This window comes from Poecilia mexicana, unplaced genomic scaffold, assembly GCF_051168715.1.
Source record: "Poecilia mexicana isolate PSO_F unplaced genomic scaffold, ASM5116871v1 scaffold_4, whole genome shotgun sequence".
Lineage (NCBI taxonomy): Eukaryota > Metazoa > Chordata > Actinopteri > Cyprinodontiformes > Poeciliidae > Poecilia > Poecilia mexicana.
In genome coordinates this window covers 7,593,130-7,609,507 of record NW_028263373.1, presented here as the reverse complement: position 1 = coordinate 7,609,507, position 16,378 = coordinate 7,593,130, and the positions used below count along the sequence as shown (strand labels likewise).

The following is a 16,378-nucleotide window of genomic DNA, read 5'->3' as shown; positions in this document are numbered from 1 at the left end:
ATCACGGGTGACGATTTTCATCTTACAACACCACCAAGAACAGTGATTAAAAACTGGCTCCATACCAGTTCATAAATTTTAGGCGCTTCAAAAGTGGCATCCTCGTCTTCTTCTCCTGTCGGCTCAGGTGCGTCGCGGAGGAAGTCCACAAAATATGGCTCGGGATGAAGTCCATGGGTAAGGTTCGAATCAATGTCTTGGATCGCACGACATAATTTCTCCTCAAACCACTCTTTGTCTTTCTCGTTAATAAACCTGCAATGAAACTATATCTCAGGGCTTTTTATTTTCTAACTTTTGGCTTTCGAGTGGGGATCCAGAGAAAGTGAGCACACTACCTGTCAGCTATCACCCTGGTACATTCGCTCTTAAAAAGAGCCAACAGTGTGGGGATGTTGTAACACTCCGGTGCTTTGACGTTTAACATTCCTTGCCAAATTCTGGACAAATCCCTCAGATTGAAGATGTAGTGGAACTTCGATGGTGTGGGGAGCATTTTTATCTTAATGTGACAACATCATACAGTGTCATATCAGTATTAATAAAATAGCTTCCTGTATTAAAACTCAAACAAAGCACTGACCTTTGTCCACTGCCAAAGAATCCGTCCAGCAGGCACTAGACGTTTGATCATGTCTGATATACTTTGCTTGAAATGCCTGCATTCATGGAAATATCCGCAGCCAATTATGCCTAAACAACCAGGAATTGGCAAAAATGTTAAATGTCCAAAATAAAATAAAATGAAGGAAATAAATGCGATGGAAGTCCTCCCAAAAAGCTACCGAAGATCTTGTCGATGGAGTTGTTGGATGGCAGAGTGCAGTTAAAGATGGTAAACTGCCTCTTCAGTCTTTCTGGGATGTCGTTTCTTCCACCACCAGGGTGAATCATGGCAGCCAGAATCTGTACATCCTCAACAATCGTGAAATCTCCAGGTTTGTCAAGGTTGTACATGCCACTCATTTCCATCATCTGGCGCACAATTTCGTTGGTGATCTGGTTGGATGATGGCGTTAAAAAAGAAAAAAAAAAAAAGAAGAAGAAAGAATTCTGTATTTCTGAACTGACTCAGCAGGAAACACTGGAAAAGAAGCAAACATTTGCAAGACCTGATCTCCCCATTTGTTGACAACAGGCATGTTTATGTCATCAACGAAAACAGCCATTCGTCGTCCGCCCGGTGGCCCGTAGGTGCTGCCAATTCGTTTCTCAATGTAACTTTCAATTGTTCGCTGCAAGTAGAAAACGAGCATGTGCAAAAATAAAGAACAACAACAACAAAAAAACCCTATAAAATTCAACCATAACGTAAAAAAATATATATTAGACCTGAAACATTATGGGCTCCGTGGCAGAGGAGAAATTCAGCGATTTGAAGAGGTCTGTCTCAGGATCAAACTTCTTTGCATAGGCTTTGATCATCACTGTCTTTGCTGTGCCTTGCTCCCCAATGAGCAGAACAGCCTAAATGTATAAAATATTGTGTGTGTGTATATATATATATATATATATATATATATATATATAAACAGATTTGAATGGGGAAAACGGGCTTTTAAAAGCAGCAGGTATTACCTTGCGTTGCTTTGCAATAGTTTCTAGCAAGAATGAGGTTCTTGTGTTGTCCACATTTGGCACGAGAATGGAAGTGTAGTCGGGCACGTCGTCAGTAGGATAGACGTACTCCCCAACGTGTTTGTTCCAGTGACACCATTCTCCTAAAACAAAAGTTGTCATCCACGCATTTAAACCTCATTTGATTGTACAAATGAAAAAGTACCTTTTACAATTTTCCAAATAGAGTTACGAGCTACTGCTTCCAGCTACTGCTGGAAAGTGTGTTATTGTGAGCAAGTAAAAATCGATGGATTATGTTGATACAGAAGCCTTTAAGACTGTAGGAACCTGAAACCTATCCTAGCTGGTAAAAGGCAGAAACACTGGAGAAACAGCCACCCGTGACCCCAAAGGGTGTAATCAAACACTGGAGAAACAGCCACCCGTGACCCCAAAGGGTGTAATCTGACAAAAATGCAAAGACCAAGAACAATGGTGGTCACACATTCTCGCCACAAATCTACATAACTTATTTTACATACTCCGGCTTACCGTTAGTGTCGACCATGTACTCAAATATAGTCTCTCCTTCCTTTGACATAGGCAAATCAATCTTGCTTTCATGACCTCTCATGTACTCTTCTAGTTTGTCCCTGCCGTCTAATTCCAAAATGGCTCCAACGCTCCACATCAAACAAAAGACAAAGATGCGCTCAAGGTGCTTGCTTCCGGCAAAGCCCGGTACTTCCTTGGCTGGCAGAAAACCTTCCAGTAGGTTAACCGACTGAAGGAAAAGAAGTATATCCAAATGAGCATAAAGCGTTACGCTAAATTACCTTGTAATTGTTTCTGTGAAATACGTGCCTGCATGATATAGTTGCACTCCAGAAGCTCCATTTTAGGTTTAAGATTTTGCTTCATGAACAAGTAAAGGTCAGCAAATATTTTGTCATATAAACTCAAAATGCTTTGCGCTTCACTTGCGCTGCGTTTTTTGGCCCAGCCCTACAAAACAAAGACCTTTTTCAACTAATCAATCCACATGTTATGTACCGTTGTTCCTCTTTGGGTTTTATGAACATGCAATTGCTATGATTTGAATAAAATGAGCTGTACCTGGAGTATTGGTTGCCAGCTGAGAGCAGAGGAGCTCATGAACACCATACCGACCCGGGAGACGGTGGCAGGAGAGGCATTGTCCATGTTGTGCACCTCGAACACCAGCTTGCAGGTTGGCGACATAGTGATGCGGTCTCCATTAGCGAGGGTCAGAGTTTTGTTATCGTCCAGCACAGAGTTCAGATTCTCGATCCATATGGCATCCACAGGGCCATCTAAGACAATCCATATGGCTTCTCCTAAAAGTATATAACCCACAATCTATACTTTGTTTTTTTTGTTGTTTTTTTTAAAGTTGATTATATAACATGTCTTCTGGGTGTTTAGCTATGCAACCCGCCTTTTGCCCATTGACCGCTGGAAACAGGTACCAGCACCCTTCGTGACCCCACTAGGCATAAGAGTGTCTGATAATGGATGGATAGTTATACAAGCAGTAATGTACAGAACACATCTGTGATTACTGCATAGAGTAATTAAGGGATTTTTAAAAAATCAAAACAACCTTGTAATATCTACAAAGGTGACCTTCAGTAAATAATGCTGCAGCATTGTTTGGTGATGCATAGAATTTGACCTCTTGACAAGTCCAGCTGCCTTAGATAGTTTGGACATGCAGAAAGTTATTTGGATGTTGCACATTAAGTTCATTTGATTTTGGTTTACTCTTGTGTGTCGTGAAGGATTCTTCATTTGTTAAGGCAAAAAAAAAAAAAAAGACAAATTTGGTCAATATAACAGTTCTTACAAAATTAGACTTCTCATTACATTTCACCATTAAACGTTAGCACTGCTTAGGCTCACAAACAAACAACGGTCAACAACAAGTGCCTTGTAATTTGTTTTGCTTGTAAAATTCAAGCAAAATCAAAGTAAAGGGTGATGGTGGCAGGAGTTTATCGAGTCATCGGTGGGTTGTTGGCCTGAGCGGCACAATGTTTGTCTCCGTTGTCGTGTCCACCCGCCCTGCCAACTGGAGGTGGTCAGAGGGCCCGGAGGTGCTAGTGCAGCGTGTGAATGTGTGGATGAATGGGTGAATGACTGATTGTAGTGTGAAGTGCTTTGGGGTCCTCTAGACTAGAAAAAGCACTATAATAGCGATTTAAATGGTAACCCCTTTACTACTTGAAGGAGTTGATTGTCACTAGTTGTTCCAGACCTTTAGTCTTATCTAGAACATGAAGTTTGATAACTGCTGAACTACACTATCAAGACACTCTGAACTGATAAAAATTCGTTCACCTCGTCACACTGAATTCTTGGACCGGTTGACATGTCACCTAAGATTTATTTGATCAGTGAAAAGATTGATTTCTTTATGTTTAGGCATAAAACCCATGATTAGTTATGCCAGCAAGTGTGGGAAGAGACGAAACAGTGTCTCCTATCTAAAATAACACTGACTTTCAAGAGAGCCGTCTTTTTTCTTCTTCTTCTTCTTTACAGAGAATAATTTGTAACATGAGAGATTTTATATTGCACGAGAAATATTTGTGCTGCAAACCCTTTTTGGCTTTGAGCGATCTCCTCCATAGCGTTGAAAAGATTCCATCTGTCCAGTCATTGGTGGCTGCATCCAGGCGGCCAAACATCTGGGGGGCAGTGATTGCCTTGGGGTTCATGCGCATCTCTTTGTGTGGGATCCCACATTCAGTCAATGACCTCTGGAGCATGTTGATAGACGCGGTCTTCCCAGCTCCACTTGGGCCTAAAGTCATCAGACCGTGGCGCACCTGCGCCGTCTCGTACAGCTAACATGAACATTTGAAGCAGAATTTTAGGATGAAATGCACAGTAATAGAAAAAAAAGTTGTTTATCTAACAAGAGCTAAATGATACCTGGACAAGCTTAAGATTCCAAGGTGGGTGGTTGACAAGACCTGCTAGCTCAACTTGATGAGAAACAGCAGCTTGGAGTTCTACATATGTACTTGAATCCAGCTGGATACCAGGGAACAGGTCATTGATAAGGCTAAGGAAGAGGGGCTCATCCTCATCCACCTAAAATAAAGACATATTTATGTGTACAAGACTGAATCTATGCATGTGTATTCACAATACAACAAAATTAAATGAACCACGCCTCTTAGACTTAAACTCTTGGACCCATACCAGTTTGGAGAGATTCATGTCTCGCAGTACCCTCATAACAATGCTGGACTCTGTGTCATCAGGACGAGCTCTTTTACTAGCCCCAAGTGTTCTTAACACAGACAAGATATTCCTTAGTCCAAAGTCATAATGGACCTGACGAGGAAGACAGATTGAGTCCCAAAAAACGGCAGTTATCATGGAAGAAAAGTGTAATTGTGGACAACGTGTAAAGTTCCCACCTGTTTCGTAAGCTGTTCCTCACACAGTTTGTAAAGAACAAAGAATTTTTGAGCTAAAATAACATTTTCGTTGAACCCACAGCTGGCTAGTTTTACTCTCATGATGATCTGTTAAAAGAAAAAAAACAGTGAGGAGACGTTAACCAAAGCGCAAGCAGGAGGAGAATTATTTCAGTCAAAACACTCCTAACCCACCTGCCTGTCTGGCACCATCATGGACACAGTCCTGAACTGCACTTTGAGGTTTTCAGGAAGTTCCTGACGACCTGCATATCCAGGGTTCTAAACAAAGAGGTTCCTTAAAAATAAATAAAAAAAACAAAACAAAAAACTGCATAGCAAAGACTTTTCATCTTTTCTTATGATCATTCTTACCATAGTAATAAACAACCCAAACTCCGGATTCAGATCCACACAGTCTCCGTCAGTAAAAATGAAACTGGTTTTGTGTTTCTTGCGTGCCGTCAAAACAATAGAGATCTGTTGAGCAGCAACGGAAAGGACCGGCAGGTCAATTCTGTTGAACTCATCGAAGCAGCCCCAGGAACCCGACTGTGCAAGGCCTAAAAACAGAAAATTGGCACGGATTCAATTTTCACACCATTGCTTGATTAATTCTTTAAATACTTCAAGATACCTTTATATATTCTGCCAAGTCCTCTGAAGTCCATCTGATCTGAGCAGTTGAAAACCACAACGTACTTGCCCAGGCACCGACCCATGTCTTTTGTAGTTTCAGTTTTACCAGTGCCAGCTGGACCAGCAGGGGCTCCCCCCATACTCATGCCTAAAGCCTGGGCCAATGTGATGTAACACCTAGGCAGACAGACGATAAGCAGCTTCTAGATGCAATAAAGATGGAAAAAGTCTCTTAAAAAGTAACTAAACCACATCAAGTCCCTCTTTCCTTGCCTGTCAGTCAAAGGGGTGATGACCAGACGATCTGTGCAGCCGAGAAACTCATTCTGATAAGTAAAGTCAACGTTGGTAATTGACACAACGACTTTGTCTATGTCCTCCTTGAAATAAAACCTGCTCTGCTTGAGCCATTCGAAATCGTTGATGCATCGTATGCGCTTCTTTACCTGGACACAGAGAAGGAGATACAGCTGGACGTGACTCAAAACAAGAAAAACCAAATGGTTGAAGTTAAGAAGAATCGTTCAAAGACCTTACCAAGTCATTAAAAATGTCACTTTGGTGTACATGAATTGTGACCAGAGTCTCGTACTTGACCCGATCAAATTTGCTGAGGTTACGTGTGGTTTGTTTAATTAGCACAGAGAGCAGTTCAAGAAATTTGTTCTTCATGAAGGCCATGATCTCCTTGTCAACCTCGGCGGTTAGCAGGGCTTCTTCTGAATCTCTTGTCCAAATCATCTGGATTCCAAGAAGGCCAACCTAGAAGCCCACATAAACATATTCATTCTTATCAAAATCAAATACTCGAAAACCACAATGTCTCTCAGCACACTTCCCAGTTTTGGATGTCCCTGATGAAGCAGACAGTGAAAGGATATTATTGCTAGGACAGGAAAAACTAGTTAAGTTTGAGCTAATTTGCCTTTCTTTCATGTAAAATTTTTTTTTTGGATGTTTCATTGTACAGCACGGCTATTTAGTTCAGCATTGTAGTTATTTACTACAACTAAAAATCTAATAAAAGCTTACACAATACTGTCTTCACATGGTCTTGACCTTGACCTGAGATCTGACAATTTGTCAAAAGCATACAGTGGCAGTTCTTGAATAAATTGTGTCCTGAATAAGCCCCCCAATAAGCCAAAAACAAAAGAAAGCATTGGTATCGTGGTGCCACCCTTTGCAGAAAGCCATATCGTCCATATCAAAAACCCTATCACTGGCAACTTGATATTTCTGTCAAATCACTTCTGACCTGTGCTTGGAAGTTATCAAGAAAAGTAAGCAGATCAAACTCTTCGTCATTTATCTCCCAGTCAGAGGATCTGATGACAGAGTGCAACGAGGACTGCTGTTCCTGCAGCAGCGCACCAAGCCATAGTTCCACTGCTCCCCGAGCCATGACAGCATTGTCCAGCTAAAACCATGAAAAAAATAAAGTTGATGCTATTGTACTGTACTATATGATCAGAGATAAAAAGCTTTAAGTTTCTTTTTGCTTTATATCTCTTCTGACGGTGGAAACTACTACATTTTTAAAACAATTCAAAGCCAAAATCCTTTTTACATAAATCACACAGTGTGATTCAGTGAACATACTTTTTTTTTTAAATATTTTTTTACATTAAATGCATTTAAGATCAAAAGCAGTCAACAAAAAACAGACACAAATCTGGATCTCAGTCAGTCTCAGAATTGGAAAAACGATCAAACAAATCACTGAAACTCAATCGATAAATATTGGGTTGACTTACTGGTAATCTTTCCCCCTCCTGTGAGATAACAGTCAAAATCTTATCGTACTCTGACCCATCAAATTCAACTTCATTGACGTTGTCAAAAACTCCAAGAAGATGAGCCTGAAAAATTTGTTTTTAGAGAATACTTTTTACAATAAAAACAATTATGAAAGAACAATTATTATCATTTGCACAGCAGATACATTACAGTAAAAACACATTAGAATTCTTGTGCATTTCTCCAACTCAAGAATAGTAAAGGTTTTTTTTAAAATAAAAATAAATATAAGATAATTATTATCCTACAAATGTTAATTAATATATCAGAAGCAGATAGCTTCCTGATATCTGCCTAAAATAGTTTGGCAGTTATTGAGATTTTGAATTAAATTAGTTTGTTTACAGCATACAACAAAATAATGTTTCCCTACCAGAATGTAAAAAAAAAAACAAAAAAACAAAAAAACAACGTGACATATAAAATGAGAACAATAAAATATTCTTCGACAAGGCGCGATTATTGAAAACATTTAGAAAATCCTTTCTTTATTTCGGCATGTCTGTTCTCACCTGTATTGTGTGAGAATCACTGGCTTGTCCAAGAATTTCCAAAAGAGATGGGTCAGACACAAAGAAGAACCGTGGGAACAGGAGCCTCTTTTTCTCCAGGTAACTGTATAATTAAGAAAGGAATATTTTCAGCACCAGATTACGTTGGTATAGTTAAACTCTGTTCTCTTTTCTGGGGGAGGAGGCTAATATTGGGGCAAGCTATTTGTAAAATACCTACCCGGCAAGAGATTTCTGGCAGAGCTCTAGCTGTTTCTGAAGGTCTGGCAGGAGCTTTCCCAGAGTAGGATCCCCCACGCAGCACTCCACCACGTTTGGAAAATTCTGAGCTCGCTTCATGACCTGAAGCCATGCCTTGTCAATATCCTGGAATCGTTTTGCCTCCTGTAGTTGCAGAAAAAACGTTAACTTTGCAAAGGGAAGGATTGCAGTTACCATATTTTCAGGTTATGAAGGCAGAAAACATGAACAGCACCTGTGGCAGGTCTTTGGCGATGTCACCCCCTACAAACACAGCTTCCAAATAGATCCACAGGTTTTGCACAATCATCCATAGTTCAATAATTTCCGAAGATGTTGAAAGCTTTGAGACCCAGTCCTGGATCTCTGCTTTGTAGTAGGCGCTGTACCTGTAAAATGAGACGTCACGGATCTTGGTTTAATACTGCTTCAGAATTTGTTTTTTTAAGTCGGGGGAGGCTTTTTCGTTTTTGTAAAGAGCCACAAAAAACTGTTTTGCTGATGACCGGATCATTGGCTTAATTAATTTATTCAAAAACTACATCTTGTAATAAACTCTAAATGTGATTTTAATCAGTGGTCCAACAGAACAATAAAAATAAGAAAAAACATGTTGATTACTGAAATTTTGCATTATCTAACAGTTCCTTTTTAGAAAAGTAAATGTCAAAATGTATGTCAGCCAAGGCTAACAAGACTAAGTTTGCACCAGTTATACTTTTTTCTCAAGAGCCAACATTGGTCCACAAATTTTGTGATAACATGATAATCTGATAGAAAAAAAAGGCCACGTTTTTTTGTATGTGAAATTACCAATTTATGGCAATAACTAAAGATCCAGATGTGGCCCAGGAACCCTAAAATATCAAGCTCTGCATACAGTCAACACCAGAAAAAGTATTTATACTCTCTCATGCAACATCTCTTACATTAATTCATAATTAATGTAAGAATTGAAGGTTTAATTCTCCTGGGGTATTCATTGAGTTCATAGAGTTTCCACTTTCAGCTGGTAAGCACTTAGAAGTGTTTTCAAAAGTAACGTTAGCATGTTACATTGTCCTGGTTATGGATCTGGTTGAGGTTTAGTTTTAAAATGATATTACTCATAAGAAACATTATAAACTCAAACCAGCCAAAATAAATTATTTTTTAGTATTAATGTCCGTGATTATCAAACTAGACATGCATTCGAAGGTAGATTTATACTTCCAAAAGTTCATGCAAATTCTTTGAGCATGTCTGTCTTACATAGTGTCGTTTTCACATGGAACACCTTATCAAAAATGCATTGGAGATACATTTTAAACATCTTCAAGAAGATATTTAAAATGTATTTACACAAAAAAAACAACTATACCGAATGATTCTTCTTACTTTTATATTTTGCTGCATTGATTGTGCATTTTTTTTCTGAATATTTGTTTTTTAATGTATTGAAGTGAATGTCCTTTTGTAAAACGCTTTTCGAAATAGCCTTCGTTTTGTTTTGACCCATGGTCTCCATTGTGTATTTGTATCTGTTTATTTTTGTGGTTGTTTCTATTTTTGAATTCGTGCAATTTTAGCTGTTTGTATTGAATGTGTGGACCCCAGTAAGAGTAGACTCACTCTTACTGAGTCTACTCAGTAAGAGTAGACTCTTACTGAGTAAGAGTCTACTCAGTCTACTCAGCAGTTCTAGGTAAGAACTGCTGAGCAATTCTTACCTATTGCTCAGCAGTGAACCGAGCACCATCAGACTGTCCTCCAGGATGGTAAGAATCTCTGTCGTCTCTGTTCCTCTCAGCATTAGCTCTCCTCTGTTCTTGAAATTCATCAGGCTTAGGTTCTGAACAGCCCACAGCTCTTTCACTTGTATCAACTTGGCCTCAATATCCTTCTCCTTTACAGCTGATATGCAGATATCCTGAGAAAGCAGCAAAACATAGGAGATAAACAGATGAATAAATGCAACCCTTTATCTAAGAATAAAGGAAAAGTAGGTTTATGCAAACTGCAAGCAGACCTCAATATCATCCTTGTAGGTCAAAAGAGGGGCCTCCATGATGTTCTGTAGGGTAAAAGACTCAGACTCCACTTCAAACTCGTGTCCAGTCAACGCTGTGATCCGATCCCAGTGTCTGCGGTTCATAGATTTGTTAGCCATCATTTCAAGTAGAGGGCATGACTCATTGAAATCATCGATGGTCTTCTTTAGGTCATCGAAGGCCTGCCATTCCTTCAGGGCCTTGGGGAGCTTCCGACACCTACGGGTATAGATAATGCACAGAATACTGTCTGAATATACCAAGAAAGTGAAAAGAAGAGAAAAGAAAACAGCTATGATAGTAAATACTTCACCTATTTTGGAAGTCCAAAAGCTCTGCATTGATCTTCTCAATATCCAAACTTGTCCACAGAATTTTGTAGTACCCATCAATCTTACTCATCACCGCATCATACAGGCCGTACAGTTTTTGAAGAAGATCAAGCTCTTTCCTGTGTGGAAAATGTAAATACACCCATCATCTTGTTGCTTTGAAAGGCTGAATACACTCTAAAATATGCATTTTCGAGACTGAAACAATTTTTTGAAATGCTTTTATGGGTAACGGAAAGAAAGCTTCACCAACTTTTTGAGAAGCAGGCTATCATATTGTGTAACTGGCAAGCCGAGGAGCTGCTCCGCAGAAGTATAGGTGGTGAAATTTTTCCATAGGTCTTCAAATCTTGCCTGAACAAACACAAAAATGTTTAACAGAGGTTATTTAAAAGAAAAGCTAACAATAGATTTAACATCGAGCAGGATACTGATTGGTCACAAGGAATAAAACCTTATAAATTAATTTCAGTTCTTGTTATCCACCTTATACCCGAGTGTGTTGCAATAAGTCTAATTGCGGTAACTTTATGACAGCGGCACCAGCAGCAGAGTAATTTGTTTTGGTCTCTAGGCATTATAACTACAAAGCCAGACCGAAGGAATTTACACTACATATCACATGATCTTGGAATAAGATGGATGCTGTAATAGTTTTCTTTTTTGTTTAATTTTTTTTTTTTTAGAAATGGGAACAGAAATGTTCAGAACTCTAAATGGGGTGACAAAAAAAAAAAGTTAAGTGTCACCTGAAATGCTTGAAGCCGCTGGCTAGCCACTTGTGGAGCAATTCCTTGCACCAAAGGACCGTCCTGAAATGAGAGACCAAGAAGTAATATCACACCGAAAGACTATGTGTTGTAATTGAAAGATATTTTGAAAAGAGTTTAAATATATGCAGGTTACTTACATGATCAAATTCTACCATGTAAGTGCCGACATCTTCTTTGAAAACAGTGACACATTCCAGAAGGTCTTGTTTGAAGTTGGGTTGCATAATGATAAGCACCTCCTGGATTGATCTCTAAGAAATGAAAGATTTTTTTTTTTTTTTTAGGCCAGCACAGAAAGCATTATAACATCTTAACGAAAATGAATTATTTGTTGGTTGGGAGTACGAACAGCTTTAGTCTGAAGTTCTGTGAAGAAAGTGTTCAGGACGCACACCCCCTCAACTTCTTTTTTGGTAATATCTGCTTCGCTTCTGGTCAAAATTTCATAAGCTTCCTGTAAAATATTTTTTGGGTTTTTTTTTTTTAGTAATGACATAGAAAATGGTCAGAATTTATTGAGCATTGTTTCACTGCTTAAATAGACGTATGTGTGAATATATATATGTTTAAATTTCCAATCCACACATTAATTTTCTTTAAAAATGTAGCACCATTTCAGAGGAAACAATCAAGCTTTCCAGCTATATAAGATTTATTTGAACATTGCTATAAGGAAAAACAGCAACAAAAAGCACCAAAAGCAACTTTTCCTTGCTTTTTCTGCTAAGTACATATTTCAATTTAAAAGCGAATTGTGCAGCTCATACCTTGATGTTAGTCAGTGTCATGTCAATATGTATTTCTTCCTCACGAAGCTTTGACAGGGTAGCCATTGCCTGACGCGCACCTTCCAGATCCGCCACAGGTTTTGACAGTTGTGCGCCGTATCGGTTTATCGCTATGGCGACGTCGATCTTTTTCTTCTTGTACTTCTCCTTCAGGTATTTACAAATCAGTGTTTTCCAGGCTTTGGTCTCGGCTATCAAGGTCTTCTTAAGAGTGCCTGCATTCACAATAGCACATTCCTCATGGAGAACCTGAACATAATTTACCGCGGAGTTGTTTGATGAAAGTTCTTTCTTACGCTTTAGAACTTCACGAAAACCCGACATCAAACAAGATGATATGTAGTTCTGGATTAGGTGGAAAATATTACATTGTCTAATTCAGAACTAAGCAGCACCTTTTAACTCTGGATTAGATGTTATCACTGGTTACGCTCAGTGTTAACAGTCAGGGTGTTTTTCTTTTACAAGAAGGGAAAAGTTTTGAAAGAGCTGATAGGAGAATTTATTTTGTTGAGATATAAAAGACCATCAAGTGTCCCCAGTTAATGTTGTCAACTTCTGGTTGTCTTCAAATTTCCAGACTACAGCTTCACGGAATATTCACATATAAATTCATTTTATATGTGGATTTCTTAATATAATCTTGTAATCTTACAATAAACATAAAAATATTCTGTTGCAAACTTTTTACATAATGTGTTGGAATCCCACTGGACACTACTCTCCTTATTAATACTTATCTAATGAACTTTCCCTGTGTGTTAGATGTAGTCTAATAACAAATTAAATATGCAATAAAAACAAATTATACCAAGGACATTATCTAGTTACCATCTAAAACAAACCATAAGTAAGTTTACCTGTTGACAGCTCAATACACTCAACATGAATGAGAGGTTGGACAGCTTCGATTTCCTGCTCCACTGAGTCATAGTGCTGGATTTCAGACTTTATCTGGACCAAAGATGGTTTCTTGTCCATAAATTCCTTTAGAAACACATTTAGTTATATTATAAGGAAAAAAAAGTTCTTCTGGTTAAAATTCAACCTGTTATATTTTCAAAGCATTTTTTTCTGTTAACTATATATATTGGCTTAGTTAGTCAATATTCTTGAATGTCGCCCTCATACATTTTGTGAAATAAATTTTCTTAAATACATCCACTTTCGGATGATATTCGGAATTATAAGGATCAACTTAAAAATTAAGGAAAACAAACCTTGACTTTCAGGTTCTTGTCCACGTCCCACAGCATCTGGAATTGACTGAACTTCTTCAGAGCATCAGTGGCTAATGACTTTTGGGTGGTGATGGCAGTTTTTAGAACAGCAATAATCTTTTTAATCTCCTTGTGCTCAAGAACCAAAGGAAAGAAATTCTCTTTTGCTTTTTTGGCATAATGGACAGAAGAATAAAAAGTAGAAAAGCGACAAGCAACATCATTAACCAAATGCATAAGTAAAGTAAAAAAATAAAAATATATGTCATATGTTGTTGAGAACTTATATATACACAATGAATGAAATGATTGAGAATCTAGATGCTGTTAAATATTCACACAAACCTATTTTTTTTACGAAATGGAAAAGAATGGAAAAATGAACTGGAAATACTAAACACTTGAAATTTTTAATTGTGAACATTTTCAGGAGCTAATTACTGTTCATTTCCATGTGATGTATTTTCTTGGGTTTGCCATATACATTCTGCTAGTGTGAGCTTTGAAAGAAATATCTATATGTAAATTGTCTATTCCATTGTTTTTCTTATTTCATATTCATATGTCAAATAATCATTCAAGTAGATTTTAAAATTTTGCACATGTTGTGCATGAAAGAATAACAAAATTTGGAACTGGGTATGCTTGTATTAAGTTATATGCGATGGGCATTTGTCGTAAAGTTAACAACTCAATGCAATGGAACACATGCTTGTTCAGGAAGAGTGGTTACTTCAAAGTGACTGACTCAACTGATGTTCATTAGTCACTGGGTTGTACTTTATTCCTATCCATTTATTTTATTCCTAATTAACACTTTGACTATTTGTTACCTTTTGCAGCAGAGTATTCCCAGCTAAACTCCCTATCCCATGCTATTCCTTTGCTGATTTCCACCACAGCATCAGAGAGTTGATTTATACCGCACTGGATCTCATCTATGCTGGGAATCATTACCTAATAAACACATACGTCAGATACAGACGCGTTAATTTACCACTATTGTGTTTAGTTTAACTGCTATGGTAAATAAAACTGGTAAGTAAGAAGAAACTTACCACTGTGGAATTGTGAAGTCGGGCTTTGGCTTTGATCATCATATTCACATTTGATCCAAGCTTCCACTTCTGGAAAGTACTAAAATTGAATATCCATTAATGTTTGTCTATAAGTGGTTCATCCAAAGTTTTCTGATACAAGTAGGCTGTTCCAAAAACTGCCATGCTTACCTTGTGCCACAAATTCTCTTTTTAAGGATATCCAGGGATCCCCTAATTGTCTTGAGGAGGGTTTCAAACACTTTTGTACTGAAGAGTTCATAAAGCTTCTTGAACTCCTGAAAAAAAAAGGCAATTCCACATAAACTGTGTGAAATACTGTGTACAGTAGAATGAAACAAATGTTTTTCAGGAGGTAAGCAAACCTACTCTTTGGAAGTTGACTGATGTGTCTTGGCCTTTGTGTTCGTCAGTGCCCCTCAATACAATTGCTAGCTCTTTGATTGCACATTTAACCTGAGCAAATCTGGTACTCAATTTGTCTGCCCACCCAAGACAAAGTTTCTGAAAAAGGTGAAAAGAAAACACGCAGACAATGAGAAAGCCAGAATGTTAAGGATTTAAAAACTACATAAGGAGCAATGCTAAAGCTGAAGCTTTGCTCCTAAACTAAAAACATTCCAGTTTTTACTCATTACGGTCATGCCTTATTATGAGCAATGAGATCCGGCAGGGACAACGCGTAATCATCTGGAAGGTCAATCACCACAGTCTCTGAGATTTCCTTCAGGACGGCATCAATGTGCACCTTACAAATATGTTGCGCCTGGGAAAAAAAGAACAGGCAACTTAATGGACTTTGGAAAAGAGCATCATCATAATTACGTCAAGTGCAACATAGTCAATCATTTCTACATACAATACAACTTTAAATATTAAGGCATTTTGGTTGTCAAATGATAAATCCCTTAGCTTTAATTCAAATTCATTTCAATTCATTTTTGTATCACTGAAAACTCTGTATCTAAAACTGCCAGGCAGAAAGCTCTTTATATTCAGAAACTTACCTTATTTACAACATGTTTGAGCTCAGTCAAAGCAGTCTCAACATTATCAAAGAACTTGTCCAGGAGGAAGGACGGCCACGTCACCAGCAGTGAGCCAAAGCGAAGGGCAACTTCGACCTATTGAATTAACACCGATATACAAGCATTAAAGAAAATTATAACCTCAAAACTTTAACAATTCCATACATTTCCTGACTGAATTGAAAGGAAATTGCTTGTAACTTCCTTTTTACAAGCAAGGACGTTAGTAAACATGGAAGGAAGGACCCATGGGAAAAAGAAGGTCAGAAGGAATGATAGAGGGAGGGTCAGAAGAAACACATGAAATACCCAAAGAAGGAAGGATTACAGGAAGAACACGTCGAAGTAGGGAATGAAGGACAGGCGTAATCATCTGAAGAAGGAGGACAGAAAGAAGGATACAATAGGCAATTAAATACAGAAGTCTGGATATACAAGTATTATTGCAAATTTTCTAGACTGGTCTAGCCCTTGGTACTAACTAAAATTAAGTTCCATACTTAGTCCTAGTTATTCCCATACTTAACACTGAATTTACAAAATACTTACATTTTTAACTTTTGAAGCAAGCAAGCTGCTTAAGTCATCACGAATGCTGACACAGGTGGATTCATACTCTTCCAAAATGGTCTAAAAAAAAAAAAAAGGCATTCAAATGACTTTGTATCAGGTTATTACAATCCTTGTTTCACTACTGTAGTGAAACAGCTAAAAATGTACTTTACCTTAAGCCTTAGGTGACTGTCCTGCAACTTTCTTTCCATATTGAGAAGAGCTAACGCCTGCTTTGGAACCTCTAGACCCATGCTTAACAAACACTTTGTGTCCCAAATGACCTCAGTTATTTTTGGATCAAAGTTAGCCAAAAACCTTTTGGTCTTATGGTGACGCACCAGCAGAGTATGATTCAGGACTGTCACGAAGAGCAGAAAAAGTGCCAAAATGT

General features: G+C 38.1%; 1 protein-coding gene across 1 annotated transcript in view; it reads right to left on the bottom strand.

Moving 5' to 3' along the window:
- Positions 1 to 16,378, bottom strand: part of LOC106917772 (dynein axonemal heavy chain 8) — a 38,322-nt gene that overhangs the window by 12,714 nt on the left and 9,230 nt on the right. The window contains exons 17-58 of the mRNA XM_014986984.2: positions 16,158 to 16,345; positions 15,982 to 16,062; positions 15,412 to 15,528; positions 15,051 to 15,170; positions 14,774 to 14,908; positions 14,576 to 14,682; positions 14,405 to 14,483; positions 14,180 to 14,303; positions 13,347 to 13,507; positions 12,987 to 13,113; positions 12,106 to 12,341; positions 11,688 to 11,792; positions 11,476 to 11,589; positions 11,315 to 11,377; positions 10,819 to 10,919; positions 10,547 to 10,684; positions 10,212 to 10,452; positions 9,913 to 10,112; positions 8,439 to 8,592; positions 8,184 to 8,347; positions 7,964 to 8,066; positions 7,409 to 7,513; positions 6,910 to 7,071; positions 6,189 to 6,413; positions 5,925 to 6,097; positions 5,650 to 5,828; positions 5,388 to 5,575; positions 5,208 to 5,294; positions 5,013 to 5,120; positions 4,792 to 4,926; positions 4,519 to 4,680; positions 4,184 to 4,430; positions 2,677 to 2,918; positions 2,425 to 2,565; positions 2,113 to 2,344; positions 1,579 to 1,721; positions 1,333 to 1,467; positions 1,113 to 1,235; positions 786 to 999; positions 584 to 693; positions 339 to 502; positions 66 to 255 (exon numbers count right to left, since the gene is read on the bottom strand). Of these exons, the coding sequence (XP_014842470.2) occupies positions 66 to 255; positions 339 to 502; positions 584 to 693; positions 786 to 999; positions 1,113 to 1,235; positions 1,333 to 1,467; positions 1,579 to 1,721; positions 2,113 to 2,344; positions 2,425 to 2,565; positions 2,677 to 2,918; positions 4,184 to 4,430; positions 4,519 to 4,680; positions 4,792 to 4,926; positions 5,013 to 5,120; positions 5,208 to 5,294; positions 5,388 to 5,575; positions 5,650 to 5,828; positions 5,925 to 6,097; positions 6,189 to 6,413; positions 6,910 to 7,071; positions 7,409 to 7,513; positions 7,964 to 8,066; positions 8,184 to 8,347; positions 8,439 to 8,592; positions 9,913 to 10,112; positions 10,212 to 10,452; positions 10,547 to 10,684; positions 10,819 to 10,919; positions 11,315 to 11,377; positions 11,476 to 11,589; positions 11,688 to 11,792; positions 12,106 to 12,341; positions 12,987 to 13,113; positions 13,347 to 13,507; positions 14,180 to 14,303; positions 14,405 to 14,483; positions 14,576 to 14,682; positions 14,774 to 14,908; positions 15,051 to 15,170; positions 15,412 to 15,528; positions 15,982 to 16,062; positions 16,158 to 16,345 (6,323 nt within the window). The remainder of the gene's footprint in view (positions 1 to 65; positions 256 to 338; positions 503 to 583; positions 694 to 785; positions 1,000 to 1,112; positions 1,236 to 1,332; positions 1,468 to 1,578; positions 1,722 to 2,112; positions 2,345 to 2,424; positions 2,566 to 2,676; positions 2,919 to 4,183; positions 4,431 to 4,518; positions 4,681 to 4,791; positions 4,927 to 5,012; positions 5,121 to 5,207; positions 5,295 to 5,387; positions 5,576 to 5,649; positions 5,829 to 5,924; positions 6,098 to 6,188; positions 6,414 to 6,909; positions 7,072 to 7,408; positions 7,514 to 7,963; positions 8,067 to 8,183; positions 8,348 to 8,438; positions 8,593 to 9,912; positions 10,113 to 10,211; positions 10,453 to 10,546; positions 10,685 to 10,818; positions 10,920 to 11,314; positions 11,378 to 11,475; positions 11,590 to 11,687; positions 11,793 to 12,105; positions 12,342 to 12,986; positions 13,114 to 13,346; positions 13,508 to 14,179; positions 14,304 to 14,404; positions 14,484 to 14,575; positions 14,683 to 14,773; positions 14,909 to 15,050; positions 15,171 to 15,411; positions 15,529 to 15,981; positions 16,063 to 16,157; positions 16,346 to 16,378) is intronic.